The 15,693-nt window shown below is 42.9% G+C and overlaps 1 protein-coding gene and 1 long non-coding RNA gene across 9 annotated transcripts in view; one reads left to right on the top strand and one right to left on the bottom strand.

The window, feature by feature from the left end:
* Positions 1-15,693, bottom strand: part of LOC309654491 (endophilin-A3) — a 661,335-nt gene that overhangs the window by 378,905 nt on the left and 266,737 nt on the right. For 7 of the 8 annotated variants that reach the window (XM_082448502.1, XM_082448513.1, XM_082448512.1 and 4 more), the window contains one exon: positions 8,592-9,082. The exons of the other annotated variant lie outside the window; for it this stretch is intronic. In XM_082448502.1, the coding sequence (XP_082304628.1) occupies positions 8,877-9,082 (206 nt within the window). In that variant the 3' untranslated portion in view covers positions 8,592-8,876. Of the gene's footprint in view, positions 1-8,591; positions 9,083-15,693 lie in introns of those variants that run through there. 8 annotated transcript variants of the gene reach the window in all.
* Positions 1-15,693, top strand: part of LOC309654607 — a 535,162-nt gene that overhangs the window by 291,025 nt on the left and 228,444 nt on the right. The gene's annotated exons all lie outside the window — the stretch shown is intronic.

Below are 15,693 nucleotides of genomic sequence, written 5' to 3'. Positions count from 1 at the left end.
CAGAATTACTCTTTCTGGTTGCAGAACTCATGAGATGGACTTGGAAAGCACACTCAAGAAGACTGTGTCGGAGGCTTGGAGAAAAGGAGCCCTTGGAGGCAAATCCTATAGAAGTTAGAGCTGACTGAAGTAGGAACGAAGGATGCATCAGGGGAAACGTCAGGTGAGCATGGTGTCTTAGGGGTGCGAGATTGCCAGGGCAGTGCTCTCACAGGAAAGATCTGTAAGGGAGCAAGGGATGCAGGATAGGGAAGGGCGGAGAGCAGAGCGAGCCCGTGCCCCAGGGAAGGTCTAGCCCTCTCCCGATCCTCAGGGATCCTGGAGCCAAGGCTACACCATAGAGTTGCCCTGTCTGCAGGCAACAGGACTGGGTTGTTGTACGCACGTGACAGTCACTGCTTCCACTGGAGCTGGATGGCAGTGGAACCTCCTAAGCAGCTCTCGTAAGCCAAAGGCAATGCTCCAGAGCAGGTCTCAGGTATAAGCCCTGGGCTGCCACACTCACGTAAGCTGGGAGATGGGTGTACTTGTCAATAACGAGGGTCTGGACAGGGCTCCGGCACCAAGAGCATCTACCACAACTGGCTTCTCAGGTGTGCCCCGCCCCACATGGGAAACGTGCTCAGCCAGTGGTGATAGTTTTCTGCCTGTCCAGAGTACTTCTTTGGAACAAAAATTTGCTTTATAAAACGTGTTCAAGGCTTCTGCCTCATAAGCAAAAAAAAAAAAAAAAAAAAACCCTGGGAGGAGGTGCGACAAGAGTGGTTCTACTTGGTGAGGGGCTCTGTGTGCTTTGGCACACTCCCCTTCCTGGTTTTTCCTCTCATCCTGCACCCAGATCCCCAAGGAGCTGGGGATCAGATCATGCCAGATCCGTGATTTCACGCCTTCTTAGAGGTGCCAGATCCATCATTTCAAGTCAGGAGGCTTAGGAATTAGGACTGCTGCAGCACTGGAGGTCTGAGCCAGTCAAAATCTCTGTCAGGAGGGTGAGGTGGTGTTAGACAGGCCCTTTCTAGAAAGTTCCAAATCTTTGGGATTGGTCAAGGGAAAGCTATAGTCCCCCAAAGTGCTGCAAAGGAATAGAGTTGGGATTTGGTGACCCTTTTCAGGGCCAGAAAGCTCTCCAGGCCCCAGACCCAAGGCTGATTTTCACATGGTCTCCAGGGCTAGGAAGGTGCTGACCTCAGTTTTATGTGCATCTCATACTCTGATAAACCTGTACATATACGCAGACATATATGTGCACATAGACTCTACCATGGAACATGAGCAAACCATAGGTACTCTAGGAAGAGTGGATTTACTAGTGCCTTTGAATTCATCTCCTTTACCCTTGACAAGAACCTTATCTTCTTCTCTTAGAGGCACAAGGCCAGTGTAGAGAACACTGGAGCTGTGGTCAGGAAATGTGCTACCTGTCCAGGCTTGGCCACACATTGGGGGACTCCAGGTAAGTCACTTCACCTCTCTGAGCAGCACTTTTCTCCATTATTTTGTGAAATATAAAAATTAGAAAGTTCTAAGAGGTCCTTCCACTTTAACTTCTGAGATTGTTTCTATACTTTGCTTGTATAACATAGAAACATCTTCCTAATCTAGAACCCAGCTCTGGAAGTCTCTCCTCATTTCCCCACAACCAGAACAAAAAAGGCCTCTGAGCATCCAACTGACATCAGATTTAAGTATATTGCATATAAGCAAATACTTATGTCTCATTTGAGACTATTGATTCTTTCTTTGCACATAGTTCTCACATGTTTGTCATCTAGTTTTCAAGGGTAAATTAGAGGCTATAATTAGAAAGGGACAGAATACCTCCAGAGAAAAGGGATACTAACAGCATAAAGGTGCTACAGAAAAACTGTAAAAGGCACAAAAGAAATAAAAGACACCATAAGTCTGGTACAGTTTTGTTCATCTTGGTGGGGCCTGAGAGTATCACAGTATCATCGTACAGGGCTGTGTTCATGCTCATGAATCCAGGTTATCTATGAATTCACTTGTTCCTTAGATTCTGTTGATGGATGTATGGAAGTACAGGCTACATTTTAGAAAAATATTCACTCACCAAAGGGTTAAATTGTAAGAAAAGGAAAACAAAAGCAGTCACCATATATTCCTTTAACGATTCACCCTTAGCTTCCTGAAAAATTCACACCTAGCACATCATCTCTGACAACTCTAGGAGTCCAAGGTTTTATTCCAGAATTGATTAATTTGAGCAAAAATAACAGAGTGCAAAGTACTCTGTACACTTTTTTGTTTAAAAATGTGATATTGGTTTTCTTACAAGTCGTCAAGAAGAGTTGTGCACAAAAGCATTTTCTCCCATGCTGCATGGCATGTCACTCACCCTGCACCACAAAATGAGACCCGCTTGTTTAGTCTACTTCCCTACGTGTCCCTTACTCTGTCAGATTGGCAATATTTGGGTTGGAAACACCACAAAGAAATACTTGAAAAGTCTTTTTTCAAATATAAGTTCAATAAAAACATTTCTATGTATTAAGTTTTGCAAAACACACTTAACTTTGAGTGAGTTTGGATAGCCAATTAAGCATTTTTATCCCTTCTTTACCAAGACTCAGGCAAAAAATGTTCTATGGATGAGTGTGAAGAACCAAATTCCTTCAGATGCCACCATCTATGGCCAGTCAGCTTTAGGCTTAGAGAACAATTCAGTTCAATGCAGCAAAATACAATATATATTAATTGACAATCTATTTTTGCCAGGTTATGTTCTAGGTCCTGGGAATACAATGGTGTGGTAAGATACAGCCCTGCCTGAAGGAGCAAATGAGATACTGTTTTCCACAATGGCTGCACCAACTTACATTCCCACCAACACTGTAGGAGGGTTCCTTTTTCTCTACACCCTCTCCAGCATTTGTTATTTGTAGACTTTTTAATGATGGCCATTCTGACCAGTGTGAGGTGGTATCTCATAGTAGTTTCGATTTGCATTTCTCTAATAATTAGCAATGTCGAACATCTTTTCATGTGCCTATTGGCCATCTGTATGTCTTCTGGGGAGAAATGTCTATTTAGGTCTTCTGCCCATTTTTTGATTGGGTTGTTTGCTTTTTTGTTGTTGAGTTGTATGAGCTGTTTGTATATTTTGGAAATTAAGCCCTTGTTGGTCACATCATTTGCAAGTATTTCCTCCCAGTCTGTAGATTGTCTTTTCTTTTTGTTTATGGTTTCCTTTGCTGTGCAAAAGTTTGTAAGTTTGATTAGGTCCCATTTGTTTATTTTTGCTTTTATTTCTATTGCCTTGGGAGACTGACCTAAGAAAACATTGGTATGATTTATGTCAGAGAATGTTCTGTCTGGCTGTATTTTTAATAATCCAGGCAAGAGCTCATGATGGCCTAACCTGGTACAAGTAGTAGTGGAAATAGAAGAAAATAGACGGATTTGAGACAGTTGTTAGAGACGTAGAATTGTTAAGACTTGGTGAATGACTTAAAGAGTAGAGAGGAGAGACAGTCAAGGCTGATACCCTGATTCCTGCCATGGGCCATGGGTGATGGCAGTGTCATTCGTGGACATTGGGAACATAAGAGGAAGAGGAGTTTATTGGCTGGAGAGAGGCAGTGCAGAGATGATGGCTTCACCTGGAACATTTTGAGCTGGAAATGCCTCTGGGTCTAGAATCAGGAAGACAACCTGGGCTGGAGATTTAGATTTGTGACTCCTCAGCATATGGTTGATACTTGAAGCCATGGAAGTTGATAGTGTGGGTGAAAACAGCCAGCTAGCTAGCTTATTCACCATCTATCCATACATCTGTTCATCAGGAAAGGAATTTCTAAATGCTCTCTAATGTGCATGTAGTATGTCTATAATTTCTCCTAAACAGTGAAAATATCACAAGTTTATTTCTTTTTCTCAAAAAACAAAAACCAAGGAGCAATCACTGGGAGGCACTTTTGATTTCTGCCTTTGTCTTCACCATTTGCTCTTATGGTTCAGTGGCTCCGGCCTGAAGGATGTTTTCTCAGCTCTGTTCTTTTGCTCTTTCATTGTGAACTTCCGCCTGAAAGACACACCCACCCCTGAATCCTCCAAGGCAAGCTTGACATTCAATCCGAGCCTGGGTCTCTGGTTTACCATCAAAGCAAGAGAGGGACTTATTCAGCCTTTCCCATGAAATTGCTAAATGCTATTTCATTAAATATGTGCCAGAGCAGTGTATTTTTATTGTTGTTTTTAAAAACCAAGAAAGAAACCAAAAAAACTCCATGAAACAAGTATCCCCAAATTCATGTATGGTGTCAGGAAGATTGAGAACAAAATGGCTAGTGTTCTGCAAAGCATAAATAAAGAAAATGGAAACGAATTTTTCCTTTCAAAAAAAAGACCCTGATATTGACATGAAATGTCAGGTCAGGTCGAGACTTCTGATCCAAGATGATTTGAACTCAAATGTTTCACTCATCCTACCCATTCCCCACTGAAATCACTAAATGGATATTATATAAAATTCTATATGAATGCTGGAAACTGAGGAAGGGAATTATCCCCATAACTGAAACTCAGCGGGTTGATGAGATACACTAGTAGCCATTGCTCTGGCGACAATGGCCCTCGTGATGAAAGAACAGAGCTGTGTGCTGTGAATGTCCTCCGTTCACCCTGCCAGGAAGCTAAGGAGACCATGGGTATCTTGTGGGAGACTCAGCATCACCTGATTCTTTACCATGTCTGGCCTGGGACCTCACAGGAATGGTCCCTCTGTAGGTGTATCTCCCTGTGTGGTACCCTCCTGGCTGCCTCTTGCTAGCCTCCTCCTGGCTATGTAAACCAGAGACTATGGTTTTTAGAATGATCAGTTTAAGGTATGCAAGATGTGTCACCTTTCTGGTGAAGGTTCTGGGGAGCACTAACCCCTCCATCTTTGGAATCTCAAGAGTCACAAGAGCCTTTGAAGAACGGTCATTTTCTGAGCTGCACCCAGATGCATTGGGAGAGCCAAGAGGCAGAGGCAGTATAGCTGAGAGCAAGGCAGCCCCGCGTCCTCTCATTGTGGGCTCTCAGCTATTACCATTCCTGTGGCTTCACACTGACAGTTATAAATATGTACGTATAGATCGAATAAATATATGTAGACTAAAGTGGGATAAAATGCTAAGATAATAAACCTCACTCAGATGAAAAGTATAGTAAGTGTTGGTGTTCAAGGGGAACCAAGAAACGGAACTCCTCTGTCCAAACCTTGAACCAATGGAGCAGTAATAACAAAGTGTAGGAAGACCACATATCGCCTTTATTCCTGAGCTTTCCGTGTGCTCTCCACTGATGAGCAGCTCCCGAGAAGGGGAGGGGAGGGGCTGAGCTACATTTGCTCAGTTCTTCTTTCTAAACTCGTCAGTCAGATTAAGCTCCCCCTGGACCCAGGGCTCATGAGCTAGAGGGTGTAAAGAGGGAAAGAAAGTCACACGAAAAGAGCTGCGTCTATATGGAGGAGGCATCCCAAGTGGAGACGTGTCCACCACACATACCCCAGCACTCTTTGGATTTTTCTTCCATTTATCTCTTGGGCTTAGTCATTAAGCCTATGGTCAACTGGAGGAAGACATTTCCCATCTTCATGAGGCTACTTCTGCCTTACCAACTACTACATTTTTGGGTGTCCTCATTGACAGGGTGGATTTTGCCCCTAGAAAGCTCTGAAATGAGTTGAAACTGTATAACAACTAAATGAACACCACTGTATTAGTTTCCTAGGGCTGTCGTAACAAATGACTACAACTGGGTGACTTAAAGCAACAGAAACTAGTTCTCTCACTGTTCTGGAGCCCAGACGTCCAAAATAAACGTGTCAGCAAGTCCGTGCTCCACATGAAGGCTCTAGGGGAGAATCCTTCCTCGCCTCTTCCTTGGCTTCTGGGAGCATCACTCCAATCTTTCTCTGCTTTTCCCATGGAAGCTTTCCCATGCTTTCCCCATGGCCTTCTCCCCTGTGTCTGGCTCTGTGACAAATCCTCCTCTCCTTTCTTTTATAAAGGCACCAGTCATTGGATTTAGGGCCCACCCTAATCCAGGATGATCTCATCTTAACACTCCATCTGCAAAGACCTGATTTCCAAATTCACATTTTCAGGTACTGTAGGTTATGACTGGGACATATCTTTTTGGAGGCCATTAATCAATCCACTCCAACCACCAATACTAAAGTTTACTATATATTCTATTTCCCACCTGAAATTATGTCCAACAATGTTGTCCGACATAGCTTATCAGAGGTTCTACAACTGAGATCAAACAACATTAAGATACTCTAAGAACAACATACTAATATAAATATAGACATATACAGAATATATAAAGAATTCTTACAAGTTAATAATAAGCAATTTAAAATGGTCAAAAGATGGAGTTCCCTGGTGGTCTAGTGGTTAAGACTCCACGCTTCCACTGCAGGGTGTGTGGGTTGGATCCCTGGTCGGGGAACTAAGATCCCACGTGCTGCGTGGTGTGGCCAAAAAATATATAAATAAATAAATTAAATTAAATGGTCAAAAGATTTGAAGAGACGCTTCACTAAAGAAGATACACACATGCCCAATAAGCATATGAGAAGGTGCACAACGTCATTAGTTATCATCAGGGACTGGCCCATGGGAGGCACCAAGGGGGCTTAGACTTACAGTGCTGTACACTAAATAAGAGATCTTCTAGTTGCCAGGGTAGCCACATTCCCAGAGACATTAACAAAGGTGGGGCCTTGGACTAAGACATTGACCACCTAATTTGTAGCAAATGGGTTCCAGTTACCACTACTGAAAAAGAAACAGTGGATGCACATCCCTGGTCCAATCAACTGTGGCCAGTGGATAGGGTCACAATGTTCAGGGTGGCCGATGGGTCCCTCCACAGTGGGTGAAGTAGAAGTTATATGTGGGGCAGACACGCTAAAAGATCAATCTGACAGGTACAGAAATAGCATGGCCTTTAGAGTTGAGCTCTGTGATACTCATTCAGCAGCAAGTCACTTGCCTTCTCTAAGTCTCAATTTCTTCACCTGAAAATAGGAACATTGCAACTTGCCTTAGTGTTTTTAATGAAGATTAAACTAGAAAATGCACGTAAAGCAAATGACACAGCTGGCCCAGGAAGGTGGTCTTTCTTCCACCTCCATGGAGGTGAACATAACTGATTCTTCCTGCTCGTGGGGTGGGAAATGAAAGTGGCTCCTGAGAGGAACACTTTAAGCCTGAATTACTCCAAGTCCAAAGGAATGTCCCCAAGAACCCTTGGTCCCAGGACAATCCCAGGAACTGGAACAAGTTTTCCTAAAGGAGCCATAACATCCACTTTGATTCTTAGCCCCCTCCCCACGGTTTACCTCTGAGGCAGAGAAGAACCTTTATGTCAATGGAACTTGGCTTGAGTTGGGGGCCTCTTCCAGGCAGATAATTCCCCATGCACCTTTCTACTGGACACACTTCATTAGGACTTGCCCTCGAATACTCCCTTGATTCTATGTTCTGACATCTCTCTAATGCTCCTATTTCGGCCCTCTAGACTTGGCCTTGAGGTTAGTATTTGATCTCCTTCGCTGATCTCTTGTTATTTCTTACAGACTTGGCTTTTTATTCCCCCTTCCTGCTCTTTGTACTTTTACTTACACTGAGTAGGATCACATTTCCCTTGTCAGCCCATTGAGACCAACCCTTGGTGCCGCCCAAAGGCCAGATCTCAAGCTGGCCTTGCTCAGTACCCCCAAGGGGAGATTTGAACAAAACCCAGTTATCCACTGGGACCTAGACCAGGCACATGGCCAGCCGTGATCTCATAAGGACAGACACCAGGTGAGTCTCCTGGGACTCACTCCACTTGCCTCTATAGCAAAACAAGAGATGAGGAGTAGGCAGAAGTGAGGATGGGATCCCAGCTTGAAGCTAAGCAGTGTCCATGCTAAGGGTCAAATACACCTGGCAATACCTATTGAATTGAAAGATGTGCCTCTCAGGAGTCCATTAGTTTGAGGGATGGAGAAATCTCAGAAGAACATATCCTCAAGGAAGAGGAAGCCACATAAATCAACTTGATCCATTTAAGAATATCTAGTACTTATTTATATTTAGAACTGTAGTAGATTAGTGTCCCTGCTTCCTCACCTTTGCCCACAGGTCTGGAGGTTGGCTAGGGTAACTCAGTTCTGGTCCATGTCTCTCTCCGGTAGGCTAGCTTGGGCATGTTCTCCTGGTGAAGATGCAGGTGCAAGAGCACAGGTGGGAAGGCTGAGCGCTGTTTCAAGTTTCCGTTTGTATCCAGCCTGCCACGATCCCACAGGCCAAACAAGTCACAAGCTGGACCCCGAGTCAGAGTGGGCACAGGAGGAGTTTGCAGCTGTGCATGACTGTGCTTAAAAATCAATTCAACATTAAGAATAATCAAGGCCTTTTTGCCAACACAGTGTGTCATGTTTATTGGGCTATTCACAAGTCAGCTAAAACACCATGAAGGGAAAAGACCGGATGCCATCAGTAATGTCAGGAAACAAAATATTTAGCAGTTCTTAGTTTCAAGTGTCGCATTCCATCACAGCTTGAGGAATATGGGCAATTCACTAACAAAACTGCAATGGGTGCCCTTTATTTTTAGCAACAAGAAGCACATACATTTATTTAACCAATGACTTTTAGGACAGTCAGCAAAAAAAGAAAATGGTATTTTCATGTAGCTAAGACAAGAAAATCATTTATACAAATTAAATGGATACAAAATACATTATAAAGAGAACACACATACAAAAGTCATTAAGCTGGTCAAAGAGCAAGAATGCCACAGAACACCACACTGAGAGAACACTGGTGTGAATTCATTTCCGTTATGAAAGTACGTCCAAAGTTTGAGTTACACATTTACTGAGGTAAAGGCACAATCACTTCCACGTAATTAATGGGGAAGAATCCAGATTCCCCGTGGAGCACTCCTTCGTACCAGTTTTCATCTATCTGACTGGTTAATGTAATGATATCCCCTTCTTTAAATCCTAGTTCTCCTTGGTTTTCTGGCTCAAACTCATAGAGACCACGACAGCAGGGCTGGTCCATGGGAACGTGAGAACCTGTCCGCATCACATGGAGACAAAAAGCACAAGTTAACATGACAAATCACCCAGGGAGCATTGCAAAGGTGGAGAGTTGCAGAGACCACGACAGCAGGCCCCTGCCTTCCTTCCCAGGACAAGCCCGGCTCAACCCACCTCACAAGTGCTGTACTTGTGGCCTCTGCCCTCCTCAGCTCTCCCAGCTGCCCTAGATGACCTCCTGGGCCCACGGCTTTTCTCATCAGTTCTCCCAGCCAGAGAATTCAGGCCCAGCCCCTGTCCTTGAAGCAGCTACTCAGCTCTGCCTGGAGCCCAAGGGAGGTGCAGAATTACAAGGCCCAACCCCTGCCCTCAGGGAGCTCATAGTTTCTTTCTGGAGACTGGAAAACACATGGGAAACATTTAAAAAACAAAGATGAGGTACTGTATCACCTACAGCTCAGAGAAGAAGGAAGCAGGAAAGGCCTGGGTGGTCAGGGACATTTTCCTAGAGCTGGTGACCAGGAGCTGGAACATGGCAGGGTGTGAGACTGGAGAGGGATGAGGAGAATCTCTACAGACTAGACTGCAGTCTTGGGATTGTTGTACTAAGCCAGAAGTTCTCAGAATAACATTTTTTAAATAATTGTTTTTTAATTTCAAAACTAAAACTAAACATGGTAAAAAGAGAGAAAAGACATGCAAAATTGAGAAAAGTTACCTGTAAACCACTAATGAAGAGGTAACCAATGTTAAATTAACATTATGGCATAGAAGCTTCCAGATATCTTTAAGAATATGTTTGTGTATGTATTTACATATAGCTGTTTTCATAAAAGAATTCCTATATATATTACTGTGAACATCTTTCCAGGTTACTTTTAATTACTGACCAGTTGTCAACTGTTATCAGTATAACATAATTTCTTTAACCGATCTCCTATTATAGGATATTTAAAGGTCTTCCTTTCTTCCCTTTCCTCCCATCCTTCCCTCCTTCCTTCTTTCCTTTCTTTCTTCCTTCCTTTCTCTCTCTTCCCTTCTCCATTCCTTCCTTTTCATTTTCCTGTTTGTTTTCTCTTGGCTTTCATTGATAAGTCTTTGAAAAATATCCTAATTTATGTGTATTTACAAATATGTACATTTAATTCCTGAGGGTAAACGTCTAGAAGGAAATTGGCTGTTCATAGACATAAATTTTCCCAAGACTTTCAAAATTTACTATCAATGTATTTTTTCTATGATTTTTTTGTCTTAAAAGTACTAGGAGCCCCTAATATATTATACACTTTTATACTATAAATATTAACCTTATATCTGTCATGTTTGATACAAGCAGTATTCCCAGCTTATTATCTGTTTCTTTTTTTTCTTATACTTTGTTTTTGGAATGTGCACTGGGGATGGGGCAGGGATGGGGGTTTCTCTTTTGTTTTGGCATACATGCAGAAATTTTACACAACATAAGCAGTCAAACTGATGAAACTTTTCATTCATGATTTCCCTTCTACAATTATATATGAATATTCAACTAAATTTATCCGAGTAATTTTTTTAAATTAATTTTTAATGTGAAAATGTTTTCTTTCAACCCGTTTGGATTTTTGCAAATAAAGGTATTATTTGCTTTTAATAATGTTTAAGCAGTTATCGCAACACGATTTACTAAATAACCCATTCTTCTCCACTGATTTCAAATGCTACTTTTATCTTTATCAATATCATACATTTAATTATCATGTGCACTTGGATCTATTTTAGGATCTTCTACTTTGCTCCACTGATCCGTTTCAGTAACTGTACCACACTACTTTAAATATCGTAGCTTTGAAGTAAAGGTTACTAATTAGTAAAGCAAGTTCCTCATTATTACTCTTCTACAGGCAGACGTTGGAGATATTGCAGGTTTGGTTCCAGACCACCACAATAAAGCAAACATCTCAATAAAGCAAGTCACCCAAATTTTTTGGTTTCCCAGTGCATACAAAAGTTATGTTTACACTAAACTGTAGTCTGTTAAGTGTGCAGTAGCATTTTGTCTAAAAAAACAATGTGTATACCTTAATTTAAAAATACTTTATTGCTAAAAAATGCTAACCATCACCCGAGCCTTCAGCGAGTCCGAATCTTTTCGCTGGTGGAGGGTCCTGCCTCGATGTTGCTGGCTGCTGACTGGTCAGGGTGGCGGCTGCTGAAGGCTGGGAGGCTGTGACAACTTCTTAAAAGAAGACAACAGTGAAGTTTGCTGCATCGGTTGACTCTGCCTTTCACAAATGTTTTCTCTGTAGCAGGCAACGCTATTGGATAGCATTTTACCCACAGTAGAACTTCTGTCAAAATTGGAGTCAATCCTCTCAAACTCTGCTGCTGCTTTATCAACTAAGTGTATGTAATATTCTAAATCTTTTGTTGTCATGTCAACAATCTTCACAGCATCTTCATCAGGAGTAGATTCCATCTCAAGAAACCAGAAACCACTTTCTTTGCTCATCCATAAGAAGCAACTCCTCATCTGTTCAAGTTTTATCATGAGATTGCAGCAATTCAGTCACATCTTCAGGCTCCACTTCTAATTCTAGTCTTCTTGTTATTTCCACCACATCTGCAATTACTTCCTCCTCTGAAGTCTTTGACCCCCTCAAAGTCATCCGTGAGAGTTGGAATCAACTTCTTCTGATAATGTTGATATTTTGACCTCTTCCCATGAATCATGAATGTTCTTAATGGCATCTAGAATGATGAATCCCTCCCAGGTTTCAATTTACTTTGCCCAGATCCATCAGAGGAATCACTATCTGTGGCGGCTATAGTCTTACAAAATGTATTCTTAAATAATAAACTTGAAAGTCTAAATTACGCCTTGATCGATGAGCTGCAGAATGGATGTTGTGTTAGCAGGCATGATAACAACACTGATCTCATTGTACGTCTCCATTAGAGCTCTTGAGTGACTGGGTGCATTGTCAATGAACAGTAATATTTTGAAAGGAATCATTTATTCTGAGCAGTGGGTCTCAACAGTGGGCTTAAAATATTCAGTCAACCATGTTGTAAACAGAAGTGCTGTCATCCAGGCTTTGCTGTTCCATTTCTAGAGCACAGGCAGAGTAGATTTAGTATAATTCTGAAGGGATTTAAGATTTTCAGAATGGTAAGTGAGCTCTGGCTTCAACTGAAAGTCAGCAGCAGCATTAGCCCCTACCAGTAGAGTCAACCTGTCCTTTGAAGCCAGGCATTGACTTCTCCTCTCTAGCTATGAAAGTCCTAGATGGCACCTTCCGATAGAAGGCCATTTCATCTACATTGAAGATCTGCTGTTTAGTGTAACCACCTTCATTAATGATGTTAGCTTGATCTTCTGGATAACCTGCTGCAGCTTCTACATCAGCACTTGCTGCTTCCCCTTGCACTTTTACATCACGGAGGTGGCTTCTTTCCTTAAACCTCATGAACAACTTCTGCTAGCTTCAGACTTTTCTTCTGCAGCCTCCTCACCTCAGCCTTCATAGAATTGAAAAGAGTTAGGACCTTGCTCTGGATTAGGCTTTGGCTTAAGGGAATGTTGTGGCTGGTTTGATCTTCTATCCAGATCACTGAAACTTTCTCCATATCAGCAATAAAGCTGTTTCACTTTCTTATCATTTGTGTGTTCACTGGAGTAGCACTTTTAATTTCCTTCAAGAACTTTTCCTTTGCATTCACATCTTGGCTACTGTTTGGTGCAAGAGGCCTAGATTTTCACCTATTCTGGCTTTCGACATGCCTTCCTCACTAAGCTTAAGCATTTCTAGCTTTTGATTTAAAGTGAGACGTGTGACCCTTCCTTTCACTTGAACACTCAGAGGCGATTGTAGGGTTCTTAATTGGCCTAACTTCAATATTGTTGTGTCTTGGGGAATAGGGAGGCTGAGGAGAAGGAGAGAGATGGGGGAATGGCAGGTTGGTGGAGCAGTCAGAGCACAGACGTTTTTCAAGTTCATCACCTTATATGGGCACAATTTGTGTCCCCCCCCAAAAGAATTACAATAATAACATCAAAGATCACACATCACACATCACCACAAAAAATACAATAATAATGAAAAAGTTTGAATTATTGTGAGAATTACCCAAATGTAACACAGAGACACAAAGTGAGCAAACACTATTGGAAAAATGGTGTCCATAGACTTGCTCGATACAGGGTTGCCACAAACCTTCAATTTGTAAAGAATGCAATATCTGCAAAGCGCAATAAAACAAGGTATGCCTATATTTAAAAATTTCCTATTCCCACAAAATCATTCAACCAGGTAAATTTTAGTAGCAATGTATTGAGTTACCCTCATCTTGACTTTAACTGGATCATATTTTTGGAGTAATAATAAGATTAATGTTACAAGATTATTTTTAAATGAATGACCATTGCATGCCTTGAGGAAACCACACTTGTTTATGTGTTGTACATTTATCCTACGTCTAGACTGGGTTTGTTACTATTTTAGATTTTTACCTCTGTATTTTAAAATGAAATTACTTCCTTTTTATATTCTGGTCATGTTTTGGTATAAGAGTGTTTATAAAATAAATTCTTTTCTCTATTCTCTAAAACATTCAAACTTGAAGACTTGATTTTAAAATGCCCCTAATTATCTAGGCCTATGGATTTCTGAAGACAGAAGGCTTTCTAGGATAGCTTATGATAGTGGCTTAGTGTGTCTGGGAAGGACATATGGTCACCCCAGTCCAGTTCCCTACAGATCCTAAAGGGGACATGTGGCCTCAGTGGTTCCCATGGTTCCATGCAGAGGAGCCAAAGGTGAGAGCATGGGCAGGAGCTGAGGGGCTGCCCTGGCCAAGTGAGGTGATGCCCCTCGCAGAGGGGGTGGAGGGCAAGGACCACTGGTGAGTTCAGAGGGAGACCTGATTGTCCCAGTCAAGATGGAGGTAGAAGGAGGCTGAACCCCACCCCAGGAAAACCACACACTCCATCCACATGAGGCCACCACATGGACAGAGGCCACCACCAGTGTACGGAACAGGCCATCCAGGAGGAGACCAGGGAAGCCTGCACACCACAAGAGCAGACACCTTGTTCCTCTTTACATCACCCGAGCAGAGTGAGGTCTGCAAAGCGGGGAAGGCAGCACCCCAGAGCCAGACCAGGCCAGTTTCACGGGTTTTGGCCTTTAAGAAGAGGGCTTAATCCTTTCCCATGATTGAAATATCTGCATGTGTGACCTCTGCCATCCTATGTTTTCCATTTCTATTTCCTTTTTCTATTATTATGAAGCATTCTTATTTCTCTCCCTGTCCAGACTTCACCTGAGAGTTGAAACAAGTTCTACTAGAGATTGTGTTCCTTCCTCACCAAGTCTTTTCCATCCAAGTAAAGAGAGAAGATAGATTTGGGTTGGTCAAATGAGGAGCCCCTCTGTCCTGGGGAGGGGCCGGGAGGTGGCAGCAAATTCACCGTGCAGCACCCCTTTCTCTGGGGGCAGTCCTCCCTCCGTGCCACCCCACTGCTAAACTTCTGCGCATGCTGTCCGCCCCACGTGGGAGTGAGAGCCAACCCCCTGCTGGCATAAGGAGCGTTTCCCACCTACTGCCTTCCTGCTGCAGTGGTTCTCAACCTGGCAGCACATTAAAACACCCACTGCCCAGGCTGACCCCAGACCAATTAAATCAGTAGCTCTGGCAATGGGACCCAGACAAGGGGGAATTTTAAAAATTTCTCAGGTGTTTCCAATTTCCAAAGGAGGTTGCGAACCACCAGACTCATGGCCCTCTTTCCCTCCATTTCCTTTGACCAGAGCCTGGGAGTGTCAAGGAGCTCGTGGGGAAAGGGAAGAACGTGGTGGCGGGTTGGCGGGGGGGGGAGGTTCTTCTTCCTCTGCAGGTGGGAAACTCCTTCCCAGGTGGTGCTTCCAGGTAGGTCAGCATTTTAAAATCTGGGTCCCCTGCACTATTATCTCTAGAATCTACCTGACGTTTCTAGCATGTAGATGGCTCCTTCCATGACAGACGCCCCCATCCCACCCCAAGTCTGTATATTCCTCTTGTCATAATGATGGTAATTGGGAAGTAGAAGGATTTAAATAGGGGGCCCAGTTCATGATCTTGAATATGAACAGAATAACCTTCAATGATCTCAAAACATTAGGGAATCGTGCGTTTCCAAGCAGAACTTTCCATTTTCCTTTGGAAATACAGCTCCTATCTGGGTGGGCAGCGGGGCTGGGAGCTGGGCACTGAAACCCTGCGGCAATTCAAGCCTCTGAGTCAAAGTCAATTTTATTAATGAATAACTGTTTCCATGTGGTCTATTAAAATGATTAGTATTCTTTTATCATTTCTCCCACTGTCAGTTTTTAACAGAGATGGAGTCAGGTACCAAAGCACATGGTGGTCTTGGGAAGCATTTCCCTGAATACAAAATGTCAATGCTAGAAGGGTCTTTGGTGGTCTTCAGTGAACCCTCCTCTTTTTGAAGAAGAGGTCACAGCAGCCTGGCCCCAGAGCTAATGGCAAAGGCAGAAAGAGACACCAGGGCTCCAGACCCCAGCCCATGACCTACCCTCCTGATGTCACCTCCTATGTGATCTATGCCACTGCTAAGGGTTGCCAAGAAATTTCACAGGCTATCACACTGACTACAGGGCTAATTGTGT

The sequence above is a fragment of the Balaenoptera physalus genome (assembly GCF_965194825.1).
Source record: "Balaenoptera physalus genome assembly, chromosome: 2".
Taxonomy (NCBI): Eukaryota; Metazoa; Chordata; class Mammalia; order Artiodactyla; family Balaenopteridae; genus Balaenoptera; species Balaenoptera physalus.
Note: the sequence above shows the minus strand (reverse complement) of the source record. Positions and strands in the feature narration are given on the sequence as shown.